General features: G+C 39.2%; 1 protein-coding gene across 11 annotated transcripts in view; it reads left to right on the plus strand.

The window, feature by feature from the left end:
* mtmr4 (myotubularin related protein 4) overlaps positions 1-24,491 on the plus strand; it is a 114,925-nt gene extending 90,434 nt beyond the window's left edge. For 10 of the 11 annotated variants that reach the window (XM_069911013.1, XM_069911015.1, XM_069911011.1 and 7 more), the window contains 8 exons: positions 480-675; positions 2,461-2,646; positions 5,407-5,577; positions 5,811-5,962; positions 8,791-10,168; positions 12,345-12,455; positions 15,157-15,245; positions 22,013-24,491. In XM_069911013.1, the coding sequence (XP_069767114.1) occupies positions 480-675; positions 2,461-2,646; positions 5,407-5,577; positions 5,811-5,962; positions 8,791-10,168; positions 12,345-12,455; positions 15,157-15,245; positions 22,013-22,190 (2,461 nt within the window). In that variant the 3' untranslated portion in view covers positions 22,191-24,491. Of the gene's footprint in view, positions 1-479; positions 676-2,460; positions 2,647-5,406; positions 5,578-5,810; positions 5,963-8,790; positions 10,169-12,344; positions 12,456-13,350; positions 13,415-15,156; positions 15,246-22,012 lie in introns of those variants that run through there. The other variant, XM_069911017.1, reaches the window with a different exon arrangement.
* Positions 24,492-25,385: the final 894 nt, after the last annotated feature.

The raw sequence follows: 25,385 nt of genomic DNA on the forward strand, positions 1-25,385 counted from the left end.
GTAATAGAGTGAGTTGTAGTTTTTTTAAATCTGATATGAAGGTCAGGCAATTCAGGTTGAATAAAATCCTGAGATTGCTTTCATTGGAATGGGAGTGGAATTGGTGAAATATAGAAATAGTTTGTGATGTTATTGGTCTCAGTTTCACAGGATATAGTGGAGGCTGTTCAGAAACTTGTATTGAGTATGTAGTCAATTAACCTGAAGGCAAAGGAGGGATCCATTTTGGTGGTGGAATTTGAGAAATGTACAGCTGTTCTGCTTATAAGAATTATGTATTGTGTGTGATGTTTCAAGAAAACACTTCAGCCAGAGGTAAGGTGCAGCAGTGCATATTGTTTTGTTTGGCAATTAATGATTTCATTTTCTTATTGCTTGGACAAACCCTTGTTATAGAGTGGAACTTCTTCATTTAAGGTGCATGTTAGATTTACTCAATTACTTTTTAATGGTTTGTGTTCCCTCTGTTTATTTGACAGCTGGCTTTCAGCTTTGGAGAGCACCAAATGGTTACAGCATTTATCTGTGATGTTAAAAGCAGCTGTGCTGGTGACAAATATGGTGGATAGGGAAGGAAGACCAGTCCTAGTGCACTGTTCTGATGGCTGGGATCGCACTCCACAAATTGTGGCATTGGCCAAGATCCTATTGGATCCTTATTATAGGACAATTGAGGTACGATTAAACATGATATTTTAACCATATCAGTCCATTCATTTTTACATAATTTTCCTGAAATTCACCTACAAGTGTCTTGAGATGATCCATTTCATTTGAATAGAATGTTCAGCATCCTTTGGTGAGCTTGTCAGATTTTAACGTTTGCAATGTTCCTTTTGAATGCAATTGAGGGTTAAATATATTTGGGGCCACTTATAGAAAATGACCATTCAATTTTTTTCTTAATTTGATCATATAAAAGAATATCATTAAGCAGTTATAATGAAGAATGTTTCATTCTCTGGTACTTAATACTAATTCTGTAAAGATTCAGGAAACTAATTCAACTGAAAAACTGTGCATCTCCTGGACTTGATTACCGAAATCTCAGAATTCTTTTTTTCGTACTAAAAACCTCTGGATTCTGGACTCTCAAGCTGATTGGAAACCTGTAAATCTAACGTACATAAATGGAGAGGAAAAAATGGTGTTTTGGTAAAGAACACAATGAAAGAAAAATTGTGTTGGACTGGAAACATTTTCAATAGAGAAGTCATGACGTGGAACAGAGTTTGGTGCCAAGGACGAACCTGTTCACAGTTGTATCCATGATTCCATGAAGAGAATAGCAATACATTTAAGTTTGTGCACATGGAATATAAATTCGTCAACTGTTTTGGTGAAAGTATTAGAAAGGCGGAGTGTTTTAAAAAAAAAACCATAGTACATAACAGCACAATAAAGGCCCTTCAGCCCTAGTCTGTATCAAACTATTATTATTCTCAGTCCCACTGATCTGCACCCAGTCTGTAGTCCTCCATATACCTCCCATCCATGTCCTTGTTCAATTTTTTCTTAAATATTAAAATTGAACCCACATTTACCTCTTCAGCAGGCATCTTATTCCATACTCCCACTACTCTCTATGAGAAGAAGCTCCCCTTCATGTTCCCCCTAAACTTTTCCTGTTTTGTATCTCCCCGAACCTCAGTGAAAAAAGTCTACTCACATTTACTCTATCTATACCCCTCATAATTTTGTATACCTCTATCAAATTTCCTCATGTATGCTGCAGGGAATAAGGTCCTAATCTGTTTATCTTCCCTGTAACTCAGCTCCTGAAGTCCTGGCCACATCCTAGTAAGTCTTCTCTGCACTCTCAACTTTCTGGCAGTTAGGTGACCAAAATTGCACATAATACTCCAAATTTGGCCTCACTAACATCTTGTCCAATTCTACCATAACATCCAAACTCCTATACTCAATACTTTGATTTGTGAAAGCCAATTGCCAAAAGCGCTCTTTACAACCCCATATACCATTTACCTTGCATGTCCTACCTTGGTTTGTCCTTACGAAATGTAATACCTCACACTTGTCTGCATTTAATTCCATTTGCCGTTTTCGATCTATTTTTCTTGATGGTCCAGGTCCCTCTGCAAGCTTTGAAAGCCTTTCCCTCTGTCCAAAAGGCAATTTGTGTCATCTGCAAATTTGCTGATCCAATTTACCATATTATCATCAAGATCATTGATATAGAACAAACAACAATGGTCCCAGTACCAATCACTGAATGGTCACAGAATGCAAGTATGAAAAAAGTAATTGTTCAGAGGAACCTGTAAAAATCGGTGAAAATCAACATGAAATTACGATATCATGCAAGATTGCATCTGGAATATTGCATATGGATCTGGTGGCCCATGTAAGAATATTACACTTGCAATTTAGTGATGCTGTAATTGAGCTGATGTGTATTGTTGAAAAGCAGTATTCATTGCTTTGCCACTTCTTTTGTAGGGATTCCAAGTTCTGGTGGAAACTGAGTGGTTGGATTTCGGACACAAGTTTGGTGATCGCTGTGGCCATTCTGAAAATCTGGAAGACCTGAGTGAGCAGTGTCCGGTATTTCTGCAATGGCTGGACTGTGTTCACCAGCTTTTGAAGCAGTTTCCATGTCTCTTTGAGTTCAGTGACGCATTCCTAGTAAGGCTTCTCAATATCTTTGTTCAAAGTACAAATTTATTGTCAGAGTATATACATGATATCACATACAACCCTAAGATTCTTTTTGCTGCTGGCCAGACAGAATTTCTACTTATCAGTGGGGCAAAAAACTGGACTCAAGAAAAGGTATTTGTACAAGAGAGAGAAATGTAAACAAACTGTGCAATGCAGAAAAAAAAATTAATAATAAATAATGTGCAAAGTAAAAACAACATGAGCCTATGATTGAGTTTGTTGTTGAGGAGCCTGATGGTGGAGGGGGAGCAATTGTTTGTGAACCTGGTTGTGGCACCTACATCTCTTTCCTAATGGCAGCTGTGAGTGGTGTGAATCATTGATGTAGATTTCTTGCTGGTTGGGCGCGTTTTGCCTGTGATGTACTGGACTACTTTTTTCAGGGCTTTCCGCTCAGAGGTATTGGTGCTCCCATTAGCAGAATGTAATGCAACTGGTTAGCATACTTTCCACTACACCTCTGCAGAAGTTTTCCAAGCTTTTCAATGCCCTACCAAACCTCCACAAATTCCTGAGGAAGTCAAGACATTGATGTGCTTTCTTCATAATGTCATCGTGTGTTGGGTCCAGGAAAGGTCCTCCGACATGGTGACTCTCAGGAATTTAAAATTGTTTAACTTGATCACTGGATCGTTTACATCTCTGCTTTTCCCTTCCTAAAGTCCACAATCAGTTCCATTGTTTTGGTGCCATTGAGCACAAGGTTGTGGTTAGTACATTATCCAAGCAAATTTTTAATCTCCCTTCTGTCTGCTGTCTCATTGCCCCTTTTTATACAGCCCACTACTCTGGTGTCATCAACAAATTTGTAAATGGTGGTGTTGTCATATTGAGCCACACAGTTGTAGGAAGCTAAGAACACAGCCTTGTGGTCCTCCAAAACTGATAATTGTGGAGGAGATGTTCTGACCAATCCTTCCTTATTGTGGTCTGGAGGTGAGGAAATCCAGGATCCAATTATACAGTGGGATATTGAGGCCCAGGTCTTGGAATTTGCTGATGAATTTTAAGGCGATGATGGCTTTGAATGCCGTACTGGAATCAATAAAGAGCTTCCTGATGTATGCGTCTTTGCTGTCCAGGTGTTTTGCGATTATGTGACGAGCCAATGAGGTGGCACATGCAGTAGACCTGTAGGTAGGCAAATTGGAGTGGATCTATGTCACTGCTCAGACATGAACTGATCTGCTTCAACACTAGACTCTCAAAACACTTCATCACTGTGGATGCACGTAGCACTTGTCGGTAGTCATTTGGATAGGTTACTACACTTGGGCACAGGTACAGTTGAGGCCAGTTTGAAGCAGGCGGGTTTCATGCTCTGTCGGAGTGAGATGTTGATGTCTATTAATAGGTTGGCAAGTTGGTCAGTGTGGGTTTTCTCTGCCCGGAACAGATGCTTTCCTGCAATTTGTTCTAAAGGCAGCCCTCATTGTCATCCTTGGATACTGACTTGAGAGGATCATCAGGGGTTATCCTTGTTCTTTTGGTCAAATCAGGCTTTGCTGTGTCCAACTGCACTGGTTTTGGTTTTGTAGCAGGTCTTTGTTATTTAGGTCCTGCTGTTGGGTATCCTTTGTTATTTCCATTCTCGTCCAGAATCTCCATTTCAACTGGGAGATGGCTTTTTGTCAGATGTACCTACTCCTTGTGCAGTGTTCTGGATCTCCAGACTTGAATGCCTGTGATCTAGTTTTCAGCAGGTTTTGGATTTCATTGTTCATCCAGGGTTTCTGGTTGGGGAAAACCTGAACGATTTGATGGGGATTCGCTTGTCCATAACTGTTTTGATTCAACTCTGTAATGGCTCTGGTGTAATCATTCAGATCCTCAGCGGAGTTCTTGAACATAGCTCAGTCTAGGCAATCCTGTAACAATCGTTCAGCCTCCTGCGACCATCTGGCTTTCCTGATCTCTGGAGCTTCTATTTGTAGGCTCTGTCTGTATGAAGGCAAAAGGAGCACAGCCAGGTGATCCAACTTGCCAAAATGTGGTAGGATAACATCCAAAAGCTACCAATAATAAAGTGCTTTGTGTGGAGTTACGAAATTTAATTACATTATGTTTTTGATGTATCATCATTATCAGATTATTTCATTGCCCATATAATTCCAATTCTTGAATAATTTTGCTCACGTTCCCGAGCAGAAACAATTTGTCTCATTTACATTCACTTTCTGCAAGACTCTAATCTCTTTCGCCAATGCAATATTTCTTGTTGCTATGATTTTGCTGTGGTCAACTTTTTGGACCATCTCTTTTTTTCTACTATCCAACATATTCCTGCATTATTTCTTAAGTCTGGTTTCAATGCCCAAAATTGTATCAATCATAAATTCTTTGCAGTCACTACAATCTCCAAATCAATGATTAGCAATAGAGTAAAATTCCTGTTATTTGGAATTCAAGCAACTGGCAAATAAATCAGTAAAAAATAAGTTTAAAATTGACCCACCTCACTGTCAGTTCACCAAATACAAAACACGCATCTTAAGCAACCGGAAAAATCACTTATCGGGTATCTACTAATCCCTATAGCTGCTGGATACCAGGTGTTTTACTATATTATTGTCCTTTTACATTTTGAGGGTTATATCCTGCTGTTGATTCTTGATCCTTCAAATTTGTTTCTCGATATTAATGTCAACCACCGATTTCTGTAATATTGGGAGGCAACTAACTGTTGGTGTCTTGTGTATGATTCTACTCTCTTACTTCCTAAAGGTGAAGCTGGTTCAACACACATATTCATGCTTGTATGGAACATTCCTCTGTAACAACAGCAGAGAGCGGGAGGCACGCAATATCTATAAGCATACGTGCTCAGTTTGGTCCTTGCTGAGATTTGGCAACAAAAACTTCCAGAACTATCTGTACATCCCCAGCAGTGAGTCGGTAAGATTTGTGTAACTCAACTTTGAATGCAGCCATATCAAGGACCCACAGTTTTAATATTATCTCAACATAAAACAAACCAGGAACCAAATCTGCAATGATTTCATAATATTATTAAACTGGGTGTTCACTTTGAGTCAATTATGTTGCAGTTTAGTAGTTACTTATGTTTATGGAAAGGTAATGCAGTTTAATTAGTAAAAGATGATGAGCTATAATTTTTTCTTTCATAGGTTTTGCACCCAGTTTGTCATGTTCGGGCACTTCACTTGTGGACAGCTGTTTATCTGCCCATTTCCTCACCATGCACACCCATTGATAGTGCTGAACTCTGTCTATCCCGAGGTGGAGCAGCAGAGGAACGAGCTGGGAAATCACTGGACAGGTATTTGCTATTCTGGTTGCCTGTATTGACCATATCAAGCCCTGCCAATTTAGCATAATTTTTGAGAAATTGCATAAAACCTGCAAGGAAATTTGAAATGTTGAGAGAATTGGAGATTTTTGGCAATCTCCACAAGACCTGTTTGTCTTTACTGATGCACTCCTAGTATTCCTTTAAGTATTTATCCAATTTATTTTTGAAGGTTTCATTTGAATCTGTCTTCATCCATCATCGATATTGCAAATCCTAAATAGCCTTTATTTTTAAATATAGTTTTCCTTGTAACTTTAAGTTCTGCTATCATCTTGCATCTTTGCTCTCTAGTTGTGGAGCTTTCAAAGTTTAAAATATTTCTTTTCATTTGCTCTTCTGTAAAACTGTTGTGATTTTAAGTGCCCCTCTTCTATATTCCTTTTGTTGTAATGAAAACAATCCTACATTACAATCTATGTAATTAACTGTCATTCTATTTTCATCCAACCTTTGCTTCTTCCCATTCGTTTGTATATTGTGGTGGCCCTCCACTGTGGAGATTGAGCCAGCACATCGTGCAGTAGTAAACAACAGCATAACACACTGTAACATGTCCCTTAACACAGCGAACCGGCGCAGTTGAAAACTAGAGGAGTACAAGACCAGCAGCCCTAAGATGGCTGGGAAAGAATGTTCCCATCCACTATTGTTATTCATGTGGCTGATGTCAACCAATCAAACAAATGGCAGGAACTCCAATTGTATAAAAGGATCCTTTCCAGCCTCAATAAATCTCAGAACTTAACCTCCCACACTGCGAGTGTGGCAGGTTTCTTTGTAGCAGTCGGCTACAATATATTTTTTTTAAAAGTATAAATCTGGGCTAAGATGGGCACAGCCATTTATAATAATTGTTAATGCTTGCAGTTGTTAAATGTTGACCAAGAGAGTCAAGGAAGGGGAGAATGCAGAGATTTTTAATTAACAAAATGTTTCTAGTTTTAAAACTTGCAGCTCTTGGATCAATTGCAATGATCACCTATAGAATGATATGTTAATGTAATCAGAATTTGTAAGGATTTGCTTGATAAACCTTTCAAGCAGCATAAATACACGTTTCCCTGTTATAATTTGGAAATTAGCGCCATATTTTCAAGTCCCAATTCTACCCTGCTGAACCAAATTGGATAGGAAGGTGAAAGGAGTAGGCAAGTGATACCTTGAGCTTTCCCTGCCATTAAGTTAGAATTACTTTAAATTTAAATTTAGACATACAGCACGGTAACATGTCCCTTTTGGCTCATGAGCCAGTGTCACTCAATTACACCAAATAACCTACATCCCTGGTACATGGGAAGAAACCCACGCAGATTCCTTACACTCAGCACGGGATTCAAACCTGGGTCCTGATTGCTGACCTGTAGCAGCTTTGCGCTAACTGCTACACCAACTGTGCTACCCACAATGTGATTTTCACCTGCACTTTTGCTTTCATATTGTTTCCCTACATCATTTTCTACGTCATTTTATTCCCTTGGTGTCATTTGTTTTTTAAAAAACTCAATTGCTCTCGATCTTGATCTTTTCAGCAAATCAGAATTTTTGTTTTTGGAGGCAGCAAATTTAAATACTTTTGATCTTCAAAGCAAAAAAAAAATGATTATGACTTCGTATTCTGGATTTTCAGTGAGGGAAGCCACCTGTCGGCATCTACGCAGTGTGGCCCTTTTAGAATTTTGTATTTCTGTACGATGAACTCCCATTCCTTTAAATTGCAGTGATTGTGACCCATTAAATTCAAAATCCTATCACATGATTGTTTTTTTTTGGAAAGAAATATTATGAAACATAAATTCTAAAAGGGCCACACTGTGTAGATGCTGATTGTTGATTAGACTTCAGTGGAAGAAGTGAAAAATAATTTACCACAGGAAGTTTTGCTTTTTAATTTGGAAGCCTAGAACAAAAACAAAATGTTGTAGAGGCTCTAAATTTTGTGGGATAAACAGAAGTATAGTGCGCGTTGTATCCACCAGGTCAGCCATCATCTGTGAAGAAAAAAAACCTGACATTTCAAACTAATGATCTTATTTACTGAAATTTTAAAGTCTATTAATAGATACAAGTAGTTCAAAGCAAAGTACTGCACGTTGTTGAAATCTGAAGTTGTGAGAAGTATTTTAATTTGATATTTTACACCAAATTTTGAATTTGGATTGAAACTTGGTTTCTTTTTGAAAGTTGTTGGAAAGCCTAGAAAATATAATATTTCTGTAATAGGTTAAGAATATTTTCACCCTTGATTGAATTTGCAACAAAATTCAGCTACAGATTTTATTTCTCTTCAGTATTGCATTCCTTCCATGTGGGTGTAACATTGTTTAATGTCTGATGCACATACAAACTTTAAGGGAATTTTAGTCATCGCTGTGTGGGATACCATTGTCGTTCCTCCTTATATAAAGAATGATTAAAGCATTTATGACCAGAGAGCCATCTGACACTTTGCCTGTGCTAGAAAAATAAGAAGCTGCTTAGATTCAAATTCCTATAATAAACTGAAGCTTTATATTAAATCTGATCACAGCCTCATAAAATCTCCATCAAAACTGGCCATTATTTTCTGGCAGAGACATGAACCCCCAGAAAGGTTTATCTTTTCAGATGTAGTGATACTGGCTTTTTTTTGCAGCTCTGTTCTCTCACCCTGCACCATTTCTTGATTACCTAAACCAGAGATTCATTGTGATGAACCATTCAGTAGATGAAACAGATTAGACATCATCCTCGTAATTTGTGTTTAAATCCACTGTTTTAGTTATTTTTCTTAAAATCATTTTTTTCCCTCTATCTAGATTACCAAAAGCACGCTCGGTGGACAATCTTCCTTTGGCCTGTGATAGTGGAGCGCCACTTGCTAGAACATCCAGTGATCCTAATATTAACCAGCATTGTCAGGAAGAACAAAATTCTCCAGAACCCAGGAACACACCTATGTTAGCTATGCCTGATGTGCACCATAAGCTTGAAGTTGGGGCTGAAGCATCTCGCTCAGAATTTAAACCAAACAACCTGATGGATTCAGTAGAAACTCCAGAGGAGGTTAGAGAAGAGAATCTGGTTAATGATGCATCTCTTCTTGCAGAATCAGCAGATATTGGAAATCAAAGAGAAGAAACAGCTTCTGATAACAGCCTCAAACCATTGACCAATTCCAAAGATGCTCCACATGAGGAGTCTTCAAATGTTCTTCATCCTAATACAATAGCACACAGTGAGGCTGAGGAGAAAGCACTAAGTATTACTCCAAACAGTGATTTTGCAGAGGAAAGTGTGGAAGATCATAAGATTTGTGAGAATCACCTAAGCCAGTGTGAACAATCTGCAAAGGCCATTCCCTTAAGCACTGGCCAGTCTCCAGAATATACTGGCAGCCCTTCAGTTTTCCAACCCTACCTCCATTCCATGGCAGACATACTTAGCATCAAGGGAAAAATTTCTGCAATGAACAGCTCCACAGAGACGATGACTGAGGAGAGGACAAAAGCAAATAACTTGTCCCTCCCCAAGGACTTTTTTGGGAAAAACAATATACTTGTAAATAAGCCTCCGAATGAAGCAGAACAGTGCAGGATTGTCCGAACAGGATCAGAGAGTGTGCGAACTATCAGAAAGCATATTTGTCAAAATCAGTTCAGTGATTTCTCATTGCTGAACACAAATTGGGATAGTGTACAGGGTCTGGTAAAATCAGCCTACAGCGGTGAGCCAAGCCACAGGAGAGTCAAACTGAATGGCTGTCATTATAAAAGACTAAATAATAAGTATCTCAAGGTGGGTTCTGCAATGAATGGACAGTACCTACTTAAGGAGGAACAAGTAGGAGCATTTAACAATCTTCGTCAATCCCACCAAATCCATTCTAGTCTTTATTCATTAGGGTCAAACGTAAAGACTTGTGGTTTTCTCTCTCACTCGTCACATTGGAGGCAGCTTCAACCTGTTCGACATACCACCACCACCACTTTGGAGCCGTCTCCCAGCTACATCGACGATGATGGATTGCCATTTCCGGTGGACGCAGTTCAGCAGAGGCTGCGGCAGATCGAGGCCACTCACAAGAAGGAGGTTGAGTTGCTTCGTCAGCAGGTTCATGAACTTCAAATGAGGTTGGACAGTCAGCAGTACTGTACCTCTCCTGCGGAGATTGGCATTGATTATGGGGATGACTTTGTAAGTGATGGTTCGGGGCAGAGTATCTGAACAAAGGACTTAAATTCATATGGCACTTCAGTACACTCACTTTTGTAAGCCAAGCAATTTGTACATAATGTGGCCTGGGATGAAATGAGCTATCGGTTAATTGATTTGTTTTTGTGCAGAGCGTCTGAAGCTTCCTTTACCTGTACCTAACACGACTATGGGATTCTTTGTGTATTAAAGATAGGTTCCACATTTTTTTTTAGCTCATCTGAAAGTACTCAGACCTGTATTTCTGATTTAACCAAGCCTTCTGCTGGAAGTATTTGATCTGTACTTGACCCCATAATCTTTGAACCAAGTCTAGGAACTGCCACTCATCCTTGGCACAAAAGTAATTGTGAAATGAGCAACTGTGATAGAATTCACTAAATGTGTCCCTAGACCTAAATATTTTGCATGAAGTTTTAATTTCTTGTTTTGAAAAAAAAGAAATTGTTTTAGAGGGGAAATTTTGGAGTAAAGTTGGTCAAGGACCAAAATGCCAGTGCTGATGTGCAGGAAAAAAGCCTGAAATACCAAGAGATTAAAGGCGAACAAAGTGGTGAGAGGGGTTTTAAACATGAGGGTGGGAATTATAAATTGTTCCTCTTTGTACCAAGTGACTTGTGAGCAAGGCAAACCGAGAAACTGGATTGTGAATAGGAGCGAGAGAGAGACAAGGGCAGATTTATTTGCTCCATTAAAGTTCTCTTTGAGAGCCAGCTGTGGCAAAGGTGCCAGACATAATGTAGATCAGGTTTCAGCACCAAATACATTAAATTTAGACATACAGCATGGCAACAAACAGTCCATGCTGCCCAATTTATACCCACTTAACCTACACCCAGTACGTTTCGAACAGTGGGAACAAACCAGAGTCCCCGGGGAAAACCCACGCAGACATGGGGAAAATACACAATATTCAAACCCTGACCCTAATCTCTGGCACTATAAAGGTGTGCTAACTGCCACCCATAATGTAGATGAAGAGATAAGTGGTATTGTAGAGTGAGATGCCTTGGTAATAGAAAAGATTTTAAAATTGAATACTCAGTTGATGATTGAATAAATTGCAGTTGTTGATGGGCAGTTGGATGCAGTTGGAGACCAGCTTTAGTTCTCTTAGATGAACTGGAGTAAGTTATTTAAACGTGGTGGGCAGATGATGCAGGAAAATTGATGAATGGTTAGCTAGATTTCATGGGCGTGTTTGAAAATTAGCACAGTGAAAGGAAAAAAATAGAGATTCAAGTGTTGATAAAGGGATAAAGAGAAACAACACATTGAAAAGGGAGAAATGCCACATTGAAGGGCAGGGTTGACTTTGAGTCTGATTTCCTGGCCGTGCCAAAATAGCCTTCACACTACGAAGAACATAAATCTGGCCAAAGGAGCTGTGTCTGTGTGAGATGACTTTGACTAGGTGGTGATTACTCAAATTATTTTGTTCCCCCACTAATTGCAAAAGAGTCCAGTGCCTCTTGGTAACATCTGATGGTCCAAAACTGTTTGCTTATCAGGTACTGCCATGTAGCAGGCATTTTAATTTTCCCACACTGAAAGCTTTTTTTCCCTGTACTCACCTAGTAACAAATACTTTGACAGTTCATTCTCTGCCTAAACCTTCGTACAAATTTAAATTTACTTAAACTTCAATAAAATGTTTAAATTTAGGCATAGCATGATAAAAGGCCCTTCCGGCCCATGAGTCCATGCTGTCCAATTGACCTACAGCCCCAGTTCGTTCTTTAACACTGGGAGGTAACCGGAGCCCTTGGGGAAAATCCACGCAAACATGGAGAATGTACAAACTCCTTACAGACGAAGCAGGAATCAAACCCCAGTCCAGATCGCTAGTGCTGTAACAGCGTTGTGTTAACCATGCTCCCCTTTTTCAAGTCTGCAAATCTGCCCAAAAGAGGGAAATGCAGAAGAGTGAGCAGATATCTAAACCATGAAATAAGAGGGACCATATATTATGTCAATGTTGCAGGAAAAACATTGCTAGAATCACATTTGGTGTGTGTGGTAATAGCAGTGGGTTTGATGAAGTCCACATGATGAACAGTCCAGTTTTCCATGTGCCAATGTCAATATTCAGATTGCAGTTCACTGTTAATTGTTGGTGTGGTACTGTCACATGTTAAATGGTTTCTCTAATTTGCAGACATGCCTGAGAGAATCGGATGATAGCGATATTGAGGAAGCTCTGTCCATTCACAGTGATGACCAGCGCTCAGAAGCCAGTTGGGAACCTGTGGATAGGAAAGAGACTGAGGTAGGAGAACAATGCATTACTCTCATACTTTAAACTTCTCTCTGGAACTTGTGGTTGACATCTCCTCGAATGTATGAGCAATCAAGAATCCTCTTTCTTATATGCAACCCTTTCTTTACATACCCGCTTCTCTCTTTTGTTCTTCCAACATTCATGTCTGAGTTTCCCTCTTCTTTCAGAACACCTCTTCCCAGTGCTCTTCTTCCCCTCTCTCAGCCCCATGATGCATCTCCATCCACTCCCATTCTTCCATTTTATTCTTCACAGACATGCAGTATATGTTTCCTTGGCCAATATTGAGTGCTATCTCCTTTAGTTGCAGAAGGAATGCCAGCTCTGACAAGGTTTTCAAGCCTGAAGTTTTATTTTTCTGATTCTGTCACTGGTCAGGTACAGAGGAGTGTAACTACAGGTGAAGCAGCAGGTTGGCAGAGATAGCTGTCCATGATGCCATGATAAAGGATGCCTTTTTAAAAATATTTTTATTGATTTTAATAAAGAATGTACAAACAAAAGAGGTACAATTCAATAAGGTAGTACGGAGAGTCACATAAATTAAATAAGATTCTGTATATCACATACATAAATTGTAAATTATATCCATAATTCATATTCTAAATAGTATCACCTTTTTAGACAAAAAAAAATTCTAATACAAAAAAGGAGGAAAGAAGAAAGTAGAGGTGTAAAATTCAAAACCCCTTTCCGAACTATGTGGCCAGATGCTATAATTGACTGGTATTAAAGAAAAATGAAGGTTAAAAAAAAAATACAAATCAGACAATTTATTAACATTGGAGTAAAATTATAACGTAAGATTGTCATAAATGACCCCCATAACTTCTGGAATCGTATCTGAATTATTGGATAATGAATCTTTTCCATATTCAAACAGGACATGATGCCACTCAACCACTGATGCCTTTCAAATGGAGGGAGCATACCAGAATGTATTAATGGTGGGTCAGTACAATGAGTTAGGGAGATGCTGTTCTCAAAATCAAAGAATGAGAATCCAAATCCATTGTCTGTCCTGTGCCTATTGAACACATCACTGGGCATTGGAGGAACTTAGTCTGAGGGGAAGGGATCGGTCACTCGTGATAAATGGCAGTACCAATAGAAAAGGAAGAGGCAATACATAGTCAGTATGAGGAGGTAAGCACCAAATTGGGAAGCAAAACCTCAAAAATAATCTTTGGGTTATTGCTTAAGCCTGGTGTAAATTGATATTGGAGAAATTGAAGCATGACTCAGTTTTGGATTGTGAGGCACTAGTAAAACAGGGAAAGTGGGAGTTGTGTGCTTGGGACAGCCAGCACCTGTTTGTGCTGGGAACTGTGCAGTGGCAAATAGGGAAACCGAGGGGGAAATGAATAATTTTCGAAGGTCGGGTAAATTGAGAAGAGACAAAGTTGAAGCAAAAGATAAATAAACATGGCAAATGATAGGGAGACTAATAGGAAATTTGTAGAGAATACAAATTTGCAAGGAAATCGACAAGCCTGAAAGTTACAAAAATTATAGAAAGACAAATTGAAAACTATCTGAAAGCATAAAACATGGAATCAAAACCAAATGAACTGAAAATACAGATAAAAATTAAGCGGTCATGCAGGATGTTATGGGATACGAATCCTGCATGTGATTTCCCAGTCTGTTTTTACAACACTGGTCACTGAATTTATACATATTACACAACCATGGTTAGACTTGCTGAATGGCTGATACAACCGGTCAGAGCTTGCATCTCTGAGGTTTACGTCTGTCCCTGTCTTGCTATTGGTCATGCAGGCTGCTATAGCCTTGTACTTGCCAGTGATTCTCAGGATAGCCTTAATTCCGTCAACATCATGACCCGTAATGTGTGTGGGGAGGACTATTGTAGAGACTGGCCAGAGATTGGAGGTAGGAGACAACTTGATGTCAGGCTGGTGTTTCCATAGTCAGTGATACTGGGCATGAGTTCCCAAAATCCATTCTTCTGACCTCAAGTCCCATTCCAAGTTTGTTTCCAGTGATTGACATAGATGAACCATGTTGATGGACATAGATTTGTCACTATAACATGGGCACAAGACTCTTGCTGTATTTAAGCTAGAAAATGTGTTGGTCATACAGAGGTTCTTGCAGCAGTCACTGCAAAAGTAAATTTGTGAAGCAGATGTAATTACCGTCCTGTAACAATATCTCTTGGATCTTAAGTATGTGTACATAATCATACTGTTCAGTCATCTTGAACATAATTTTATGTTCATAAGTACAGGTACACGATCCTTTATCCGGACATCTAAAATCCAGAAAGCACCAAAATCCGGCAAGTAGGGACCGATGGCTGGGTGAGGCGGCCGGGTGGCTGCGGTCGGGGGAGACGGCCGGGCGACTGGAAGGGGGGTGGGGTGGATATGGCAGCACAATTGGGGTGGGCTTTCTGAAATCAGGAAAACTCCTAAATTCAGAACACACTGTCCCCCAAGGGTTCCGGATAAAGGATCGTGTACCTGAACAGTAGCTATCAATCTTTTTTGAGCAGTAGCCTTTGGTAAAATACATTGTTACATTTATAAACATAATTAAGTATTCTGAAATTTTTTTTTCTAAAATGTGTAGTTTTGTGTCTTTTATAAGTTGTTGATTATGAAGATCATTGAATGTTGATGAAATGGAAGAAATTGTTTTCTGATTAGTTCATCTGTTCCAGGTGACTCGATGGGTCCCTGATCATATGGCATCTCATTGCTTTAACTGCGACTCAGAATTCTGGTTAGCCAAGAGGAGACATCATTGCAGGTGAGGAGAATCCATTTTTTGTTCTAGAACCATAGGACAAGATAGCATGGAAAGGCCCTTTGGTCCATCTCATTTATCCCATTGTCCTCAACCAAAAATAGGACCATAGAACATAATAGCACCTAGCACACATAAGCACCTTATGAATCCTGACTTTGATGTATCACCAATTCTGTTTTGGGTGCCATAGAAGAATTTAACTAGGAATTGGAAGTTAGGAACATAGATGATCTACCACACAGAAGCAGTGGACAGTTCGTAGAGATGGTGAAGAGGAAGAATTCTCAGTGTAAATGTGGCAACTGTCTACTTTTTTGGTCAAGTTTATTCAAATTCAAGCATATTGTTATCAGCCAATTGTAAAGTACAACTGGACAAAAGCACGTTCTTGGGTCCTCACTGTAGAACATGCAAACACATACATAGATAAAGCGCATACATTTACAAATGATTTATATGTAGTACATGTACAAAAATAAATAATTGTGAAATAAATAGTCTTGGATGGATTGTATGAGCAGGTCATCGGTCATTCAGCATTCTCACTGCCTGTGGGAAGAAGCTATTTCTCAACCTGGTGGTGCTGGTCTAATAATTCTGTATCTCTTTCCCAGCGAGAGTAGCTGGAAGATGCTGTATGTGTGATGTTAGAGATCTTTAACGATTTTGTGAGCCCTCTTCAGGTAACCATCCTGGTAGACCGCATCAATTTTGGGAGGAGATGGAGGAGGGAAACCCCAATTATCCTCTCTGCCACTCTTATGGTCCTATGGATTGACCTCCAATCCAACGCTCTACAATAACTGTACCACACTGTGATGCAGCCTGCCAGGATGCTCTCACTATAGCTCCTGTAGAAAGTTGACCGGATGGTAACCGGTAGCCTTGCCCATCTCAGGAAGTGCATTCGCTGTCTTGCGTTCCTGACAAGTGAGATGTGTGCCCAGGATAGGTCATGACTTAAGTGGACACCGAGAAACTTGGTGCTCTCTACACTACTTGTCTATTAAAGTGTAATGCAGGGTGATCGTCCCTAATCTTGTAGATTCTTGGAAATAGCCCTCACATAACTTAAATTAAGGGATAAGATTGCATGGTCAGGGCCAGTGGAAATGAGGGTGGGGTTAATACCAGCATTTTTAATGAGTCAGTTATGCGTGTGTGGAGTGAAGTTTTCAATCAACATGAAACTTGTTTATGTAGTACACAGTGAGGACAGTAGTCAGGGATTACAAGAGGACATAGTTTGGCAAATTGGTGAGACATGAGATATTTAATATTTTGCTGCAGCATTTTAGAAGTGAGATGAGGAATGTTTAAGTTCTAAAAGAATGAAGGAACAATGCGACACTAAATGTAATCATGGTACTATATATTGAGTATCGAATACAAAAGCAGCATTTGTTTTAATCCATCTGAAGCATAGGGGGGAAGGGGAGAAGATGACACTGTGTATATTCAAGAGGGAAATGTTTGTGTGTATTTTGGTTAATATGGTTCATAGTGTGGAGGAAAAAAAATCCATCTGAAGCACTGGTTACATCATGGCTGATCATCACACTTTTGGAGGCCCTGGATGTAGAGGAGATTTGAGATTCAATGTCATAAGGTCGCATTCAAGCTTATTGCACAAGTACAACCTGACAATCCTCTGTGCAAGGCATGGAAACACACAATCAGACATAACATGCATACAAATAAGTAGTACATATGCAGGACAAATGTACATGCTGTATATTTGGGCGTACGTCGAGTCTTGAAACCCTCAAAAATCTCTCAAAGAATGGGGTTGACTTGCACGCCAGATATACTTTTGAGACCTTAAATTCAACTTTAAAACAAAAAAACCACTGGACACTGATTCGGCATATAAGTCGGTCCTTGAAAAACAAAAAAAAACTACAATAAATTTTTCTTGAAAATTTTATTGAAAAAAAAACACATTTAGAATCCTTCAAAATCATCGTCTGAGGCAAAAATTGCGGCAAGCCCATCCTTACTCTTCCTGATTAAACATCGTCCAAGTCCCAGTCTGTATTTAATGAGGCATCTTCATTGTCAGTGTTCCACAATAAATCATCTTCTGTACCTACCATCCATTGCACTAGAGATACCGCACTTTTTAAATGATTTTATCACAAACTTTGTTCCATGCTTTGAGCACAGTCACACAGCACACATTGCCCTGCCTTTTGTAAACTATTTTTCTGTACTCGTCATCCATGTATTTCATTCTTCATGCACTTGATCTTTGAATGGTTTGTTCAAGCCTCTTGTCAAACATTAGCCTTTTGGAATATTTCTTAAGAGTCCTTTCTTTCTCCAATCTCTTACCGACTTCCCATATACATCAAATTTTCTTACAGCAACACGGTTGTTGGTTTTCTTGGCCATTTCTATTTTAACTTAAAATTTGCTTCATACTTTTGTCGTTTTGCTGGAGCCTCCATGATAACAACTACTGTCAGCCAACGCCCAACAGCTTAATCATCGCAATTTTTGGGGGGGTCATCCTCTACTCCAGTCAAAGGCCAACATCTCAGACATAGCGATTTTTAGGGGTCAACTTGTATGTCTGATATATAACCATTAAAATAAGATGAGGCTGACAAAGTTGGGGGGGGGGGGGTGGGTTTGAATTATCTGCCGGTTGACTAGTATGCCAAAATATACGTTACATAAAAATAAATAGTTTGCTAAATAGTACCTTGGATGGTTAGTGTGAACTGTTCATTTAGTCATTTATCATTCTCAGTGGGAAGAAGCTGTTTCTCAGCCTGGTGGTGCTGGCTCTGATGCCTTTTGTAGCTGAAAGGGAGTAGCTGAAAGGTGCTCTGTGCAGGGTGGTAAAGATCCTCAACGATTTTGTGTGGCGTCTTCAGGCAATGATCCTGGCAGATACGTTGATCTGGGGGAGGGAGATCCCAGTGATCTCTGCCACTCTTATAGTCCTGTGGATTGACCTCCCATCCATTTCTCTACAGCAAATGTACCACACTGATGCAGCCAGCCAGGATGCTCTTGGTAGAGTTCCTTTATAAGGTTGACATAATGGTGGCTGGTGGCCTTGCCCACTTCAGTCTTCTTGGGAAGTGCAGTCACTGTTGTACCTTCCTGGCAAGTGAGATGTTGTGTCCAGGAGAGGTGACTTGTTAAATGGACTCTTGACGAACGGTGCTCTCTACTCTCTCCACTACCGAGTTATTGATTATAATGGAGGGTGGTCATTTCTCCTGAAATCCGCAATCATCTCCTTTATCTTGTTCACGGCAAGACTAGAGTTGTTTTTCTTGCACCATATCTCGGTAGTGTGACGCATTGCTGTCGTGTCAACGATTGTGGAGCTGGATCTGGTGATGCAGTCATGGGTCAGTAGTGTGAACAGGAGCGGCCTGTGCACACGGCCCGGAGGTGTGCCAGCATTCAACTCTACGTTCTGCTACCAACCCGGACCGACTGTAGTCTCTCCATTAAAAGTCTAGAATCCAGTTACAGAGAGGTGTTGAGTTTCAGCGAGGACAGCTTCTCCACCAGCCTCTGGGGAATGATCGTATTAAATGTCGAGCTGAAGTCAGTGAATAGCAGCTTGGCGTATAGGTCTAGGTGGAAAAAGTAGTCAACAGTCTTTGCCTTTAGCTGATGATTCAAGGACCAGTAGGGACAGAATTTACCATATATTTCAGCTTATAAATTGACAGGTGTACGTCGACTCCCATTGTTCAGCCTCATTTTAAGGGTTTTATGGTACATCCGGCCGATGTGAACCCCAAAATCACGATGCCTGAGATGGACCACCAGCGTATACATCGACCTCCTCCCCGCCCCCAAATTGCATGGGTGTTGGCTGGAGGTGATTCCTATCACACAACACAACTCGTGAAGAAAGAATGAAGTGAGTTTTAAATTGAAAGAGATAGAAATGGCCAAGAAAACCAACAACTGCGATGCTGGAAGAAAATTTGACGTATGTGAGAAGTTGGAATAAAGAAGAGACTTTTAAGAAAAATACCAAAGTGGCAATGTTCACTGAGAAAAGGAATCATTAGTTGGCCAGAATTGGAAAATCAAGTTGCAGAATGGATCCATGAACAGAGACATTGCTACATAGTCACGTGAAATAAAATGAGAGCATTTGCACTACAGTGGGCAGAGTCCCACCCAGACTTCAGTAAAGATTTTGAGGCTACAGTAGACTGGTGCAATAATTTCAAGATCAGAAAAAATCTGGTATTAGGACAAAAAACAAAAATTGCATGGAAACTACCAAAAGATCTTGATCATAAAGTTGAAAATTTTCACCAGTTTGCATTGGCAAATATCAGAAACTTGGATGAAACTCCCATAAATTTCGACATGATAGGCAATAGAATATAAATGTGTGAAAACCGGAAATACGGTCCATGAAAGGACTAGGTTTACAGTGGTGTTATCATGTATGGCCAATGGGACAAATTAAGACCATTGGTCATTTTCAAATGCAAAATTAAACCAAAAATGAAATTCCCTGTAGGTATTTTTGTACATTTTCATGAAAAAAGATTGATGGATGAAAATGATGTAAAATTATGGATAGATATTGTGTGGTACAGGTGGTTTACACAAAGAACTGAGTTTGCTGGTCTGGGAGCCCTAAAAGTAGAATAATACTACATGGGTGGGTGGCAGTTATCTTGCGTGGTTTGAAGTCTATATTGCAACCCAATTTCTGCTTGAACAAGCCAAAGACCATTAGCGTGAGGAAAAGTCATTTACGAAAGGCGGAGCAATGTGTTCTGCGTGACTTGATGTGTTGTGTAACTTAAGGCATGGGACGAAGTTAAAATAGAGACTGTGATAAAATTGTTTAAAAAGTTTGGCATTGCTTGTACAATTGATGACACAGAAGATGATTTATTGTGGGACACTAACGATGAAGCTGGGACTGTCTCATCAGATACAGACTGGGTCATACTGCATGATGATGACCGTTTAAAGAGAGAATGGACATGCTTGCTGCCATCTTTGCTTGAGTGATTTTGATGGGGTCTAAATGTGTTGTTTTCAATGAAAATTTTTCGCAGTTGGGTTTTTTGTTGTATTGACTTGTATGTTGGATCAGCACAAATTTGATTTTGAGCTGAATTTATGGTCTCAAAAGTATATCTGGTGTACAAGTCGACCCGCTTTTTAAAAAAAGTTTTTTTGGGGGGTGGGGGTTTCACGACTCGACTTGTATGGTAACTAAAATTGCTAGAATATATCTTTACGTGGAGAGTGGTTATAATCTGGAATTCTCTTCCTGAAATGGTGGAAATGGTTATTTGGGTCATTCAAAAGAAAATTGATAGACACCCAAGGGAAAGTAATTGGTAAAGTATTAGGATGTATAGTATTCACCAGGTTACTCTACTGATCTAACGTGGATCTTCAGTGCTAAATGATCCTAGAAAACTGATTCCATCGATCAGGGGAGTTTTGGTGTTTTTGGTTTTTTTTTGTGAATTAAAATATGCAGGAATATAGGCACAAATTTAAAGGGAGATAGAGAATCGCTATGGCTGCTTAATGCCAACAATTCAGTCTAATTATCACTAAACCTACTGACGTGAATGAACAAACTTCACTGCATTACATTTGATTGCCATGTTAACACCACCATCCAGCTCATCAGCTTTTCTTTTATACTGCCCTTCAAACACTGTGTTTATGTATTACAAATGTGAATTCAATAATTTGTGTATTTTGCCATTCTGAAGTTTTATTATATGCTGGGTATTTTTTAAATCTACAAATACAATGGCAACTTGGGTCATAGACCTAGTGATTAAAATGAGGAGTCTGACATGAATGAGGTGATCTTACTGAAACACAGGATCCTCAGGGTGAATGTTGAGATGCATTCATGAACCGGAAAGTCTCAAACGAGGAATAGATACAAAGTAAGCGGCAGTCATTTAAAACTTGGATGTGTAGGATTTTCTTCTTGCAGATGATTATAAATCTGAATTTTCAGAGGGTTGTGAGGGCTGGGTCACTGGAAGTATTAAAGGGGAGTGTGGGAAATTGAGAACTAAAAGCACAAAAGAGAAATTGAGGCCTGTAACAGATCAGCCACGATCATTTTATATGGAGGAGTAGTCTTGAGGGCTAAGTGAATGATGACAATTTCCTTGTAGCATGAACTGCAGTCTCCTCGCTCATAGTGTGGGAGCATTCCTGGAGTACATTGTGCATTATTTGAGTATTGGAAAGATAGCAATGCAACCTGCTTAATAGCACTGCAGATCGAGGTTTAATCGGGACCTTGGTGACTGAGCTTTGGTTTTCTCCAGGAACTCCAGTTTCCTCCCACATTCCAACTGTAAATTGTACGGAGGTAAGAGATAGAATCTAGGCTTTTGCTGAAGATGTGGGGAGAATAAAATTAAATCATGTATGATTCTTGTTAATGGATATATTATGGTCGGCATAAACTCAGTGAACAGAAGGGCCCATTTCCTTGTTGTTCAATTGTCTATCTTGAGCTAAGAGGTGAGTCTGGAGTCTTGTTGGGCAGTCCAGGGAGGCTGACTGATTTAGTTTCCTTCATTGACAGTAATGATGATGGATTTTATGATGAATAATTCATGATTATGATTGACGTTTGACTTCTAATTTAGTTACCCAACTTTAAATTTCCATCTGATGTGGTGATTTAAACAAGTCTGAACCACTAGTTCAGGCTTCCAAAAACAGGTCCAGATATTAAAATCTTATTGTTGATGCTGAATTTGTTTGCTTTCTTTCAGGAATTGTGGAAATGTGTTTTGTGCCAACTGTTGCTATCTGAAGCTGCCCATTCCAGATCAGCAACTATATGACCCTGTGCTGGTGTGTAACTCCTGCTATGATCAGGTTCAAGCTTGCCGTACCAGGGAGATTATGAATCAACAGCTGAAGAAACCGATTGCTACTGCATCCAGTTAAAGTGGCATTTTGCCTCCCCTAACTTGTCATGCAGGAAACTTGACACTTGAAGGTTAGCTGGGTTCTGCAGAAACTTTAAAAAAAAATGCAAATCCTAGCTGGATGGCTGTTTGGAAGATTGAAAATACTGATGTAAAAAAAAATGCTGCTACAACAAGCTTTTAACCTGTGCACTATGAACATTGGATGTGGGAGGGTAATTGGGAAAAGAAACAATCCATTTCTAACTGATGTCCTATTGAGGTTTGAAAAAAATAGTGTAATTCATGTGTAAAGAGCTCCTAAGATGTAAGTGGAGACTGTGATGTTCTGTTTCTCAATTGTTTAAACAGCCATTACCACAGAAAGCAACTTCTATGCCTCGGTAGAAACCACCCTAGTTAGAATTGTGCAAAATCTAATTGTATAACAAGGTATTGGACCTTTTGATTTCATCAGCTGTTCAACCTGCATTAAAGGTTGCAAAGAGAATGATTGAGATGCTGTGGCAAATGTTTAAGTGAAGACGACAGAGATTTTGTTCCTTCTGGTTATCTTCGTTACCACAATCACATTTTTAATTAATGCTTTTTTTTTTAAAAAAATGAATGGTAAGTGATTTAACATGTGAAATTTCTGGGAATAGGGTAGAGGAGGTTGATCAGTAACATTCTACCTTTTAGTCTCCTCAGTCTATTGTGTTGGGATGCAACACTGTTCATTAATTTTCACACTGTTCTCTCTTCCTTTTTCTCTTAAATAACATTTTTCCATGAACTAGAAAAAGTTATTAGGCTGGAAGATGATCTTTTCTGTGACTGATCACATAGCTGCCTTTTCATCATATCTATTCATTCTCGATGTCATTTTGTATTTTGGATTTTCTCTCATTTCATTTCTGATATAAATGACACATTTGATAATATTGGATATGAAAGTTTAACATAACTTTCAAATTATTGACACATCCAGACTAGTGTAGAGCTCAAATAATCATAATGGGATTACATATCCTTTTTATAAGGGGAATGCCGTGCTGGTTTTCCATTCTTTTGTCTCTCCCTTTTGGATCATACTTTCCAGTTTTCTCCAAAGTGCTCTTCCGGATCCTGGATTGTGAAGTTTTTGAAGCACTCTAATATACGTGTGCTGTTGGTTGGAGTCTGTAGTGATCCAGTGCCATAGGTGCTCTGTGGTTAGTAAGGGATTACTTAAGGTGGCATGTGAGTGGGGATAAAAGGTTGAGAACTACTGGCCTAGAGGAACATCATTAAGGCTGCTTTTTAAGTAGTCCTTAGATCAAGGATGACTCCTCCAAAAATAGGGCAGGCAGGTGTGCAAATAGGTTATGGGGTGGCCCCTTCAGAATGTGTCTTCTGCAGGACTCCTGCCCTGCATCATAGACTCAAGGTTGTTGATGCCATCATAAGTGTTGTCTCTTGAATTTTATTGAGCCAGATAATTCCCTGGAGACATTAGTACACTTTACAACATGGACTAAAGCAAGAACAGCTTGTGTAAGGGATACTGCAAGGGCTAATAATCTGTAGGCCTTTGCAGTTCTTTAATTTCATATAGCATGTACAAATTGACAAGATAGTTGTGATTTAAAATTGTCCTTGAAACACTGCCCAGCATGAAGAGCATGCAAATGAAGATGTGTAATCAACACCTTATTCAGTTTAAATTGGAAAAGGCTGAGAAATGTTAATGGATTGATGAGGAAATTTGTGATCAACACATTATTTTTGTATTTCAGACCTTCAACAGACTCTTTCACTGCTTGTCTACCAGATACCATTTGCTTTAATTTCCCAAATGAAATGTGAATTTCACAGGCCCCCGTTAAAATTGGGAAAGAATCTCGGTGCTGATAATAAGAACCTGTAGCAGATTTTACCATATTCTATTGATTTATCAGGATACATAACATTTGATACACAATGCTAAAAAGAGATGGCATAAGGCTTGCTTAGAACACAACAAACAGGCATAGCATTTCTTACATTTTGTTCAATAAATTAAGGTAGCACGTTTAGAATAGTGAAAGGTTTGATTTAATAACCTGAAGGTTCTAAACCAAGTTACTTTGAAGGGAAATCTCTTAGCATTTAATCACACAGAACCCAGATTCACATTTGCCCCACCAAAGGAATACATAATTTGAAATTGTCAATGTTGAGTTTAATAGGTTTCAGTTAGATAAAGTTATGGAGATTAATGGAAATGTACATTGGCCGTGGTATCCTAGGGTTGCAGAACAAACTTCAAAAGCATCATTAACACATACTATTGTATACCAAAATAAAATCTATACTGAGATTGTGCCTTGATAAATTCCTTTTCAGTGCTGCCATTTGACAATTAGCAATCTCCCTCTTCTGATCGTGCTCGGAAGATGTACCTTGAGCCATTATTCTGGTGGGTGTCAAGTGGATGCAACTTGAGTCATTTCTAATTTGACTTGGTAAAGTTCCAGCTGAGGGAAGTATATAGACCTGCAGGATTAAAGTTTTCTTTCTAATTTTCAATTGGCCTATTGATAATTGATTCAACCTAACTAGATTTTTGCAGTTATAGCCAAAGCTCCTCGAGAAGCAGAATTGTTTGTGCATGGTGTACCTTTTATCAACCAGAATTATGTGAATATCACTCAACATTCAGTAATGGTTTAACAGAAATACCAACATAATGATATGCAACAAACAGCAGCAGGGCTAGATCAATGGTATTAATATAGCACCTGTAACCTGGGTTTGAATCTGCTGCTGCTCGTACAGATTTTGAACATTCTCTCCTGCATGGGTTTCTTCCAGGTGCTCTTGTTTCCTCCCAAATCCAACAACATATGGGATTAGCAGGTTAATTAGTCACATAGGTGTATTTTCATCAGTACAGCTTTGTGTGCCGAAAGCCCTGTTACCATGCTCCATCTCTAAATGTTTTTAAAAAAATAAATCCAATCATCCATTGCTAATGCGTGCACAATTTTTTTTTTAATTGACAAAAAATCTGCTTTAACTCTTGCCATCAAAGATCAACAAGACATTAGAAAATACAGGAAGGTTTGGCAAAGAGTAAGAGAGTTGGACATATTGGCCATTAGTTGCAACCTCGGTTTTGGGAGCTCTGTTTTGGATATTGTTGATGCGGACTATTGTTTGCGCCTCACCTTTGGGTCATGAAGAATTTAAAATCAAAAGCTTTTTCTTGCTC

This window comes from Narcine bancroftii, chromosome 14 (genome assembly GCF_036971445.1).
Source record: "Narcine bancroftii isolate sNarBan1 chromosome 14, sNarBan1.hap1, whole genome shotgun sequence".
In the NCBI taxonomy this organism is placed as follows: domain Eukaryota; kingdom Metazoa; phylum Chordata; class Chondrichthyes; order Torpediniformes; family Narcinidae; genus Narcine; species Narcine bancroftii.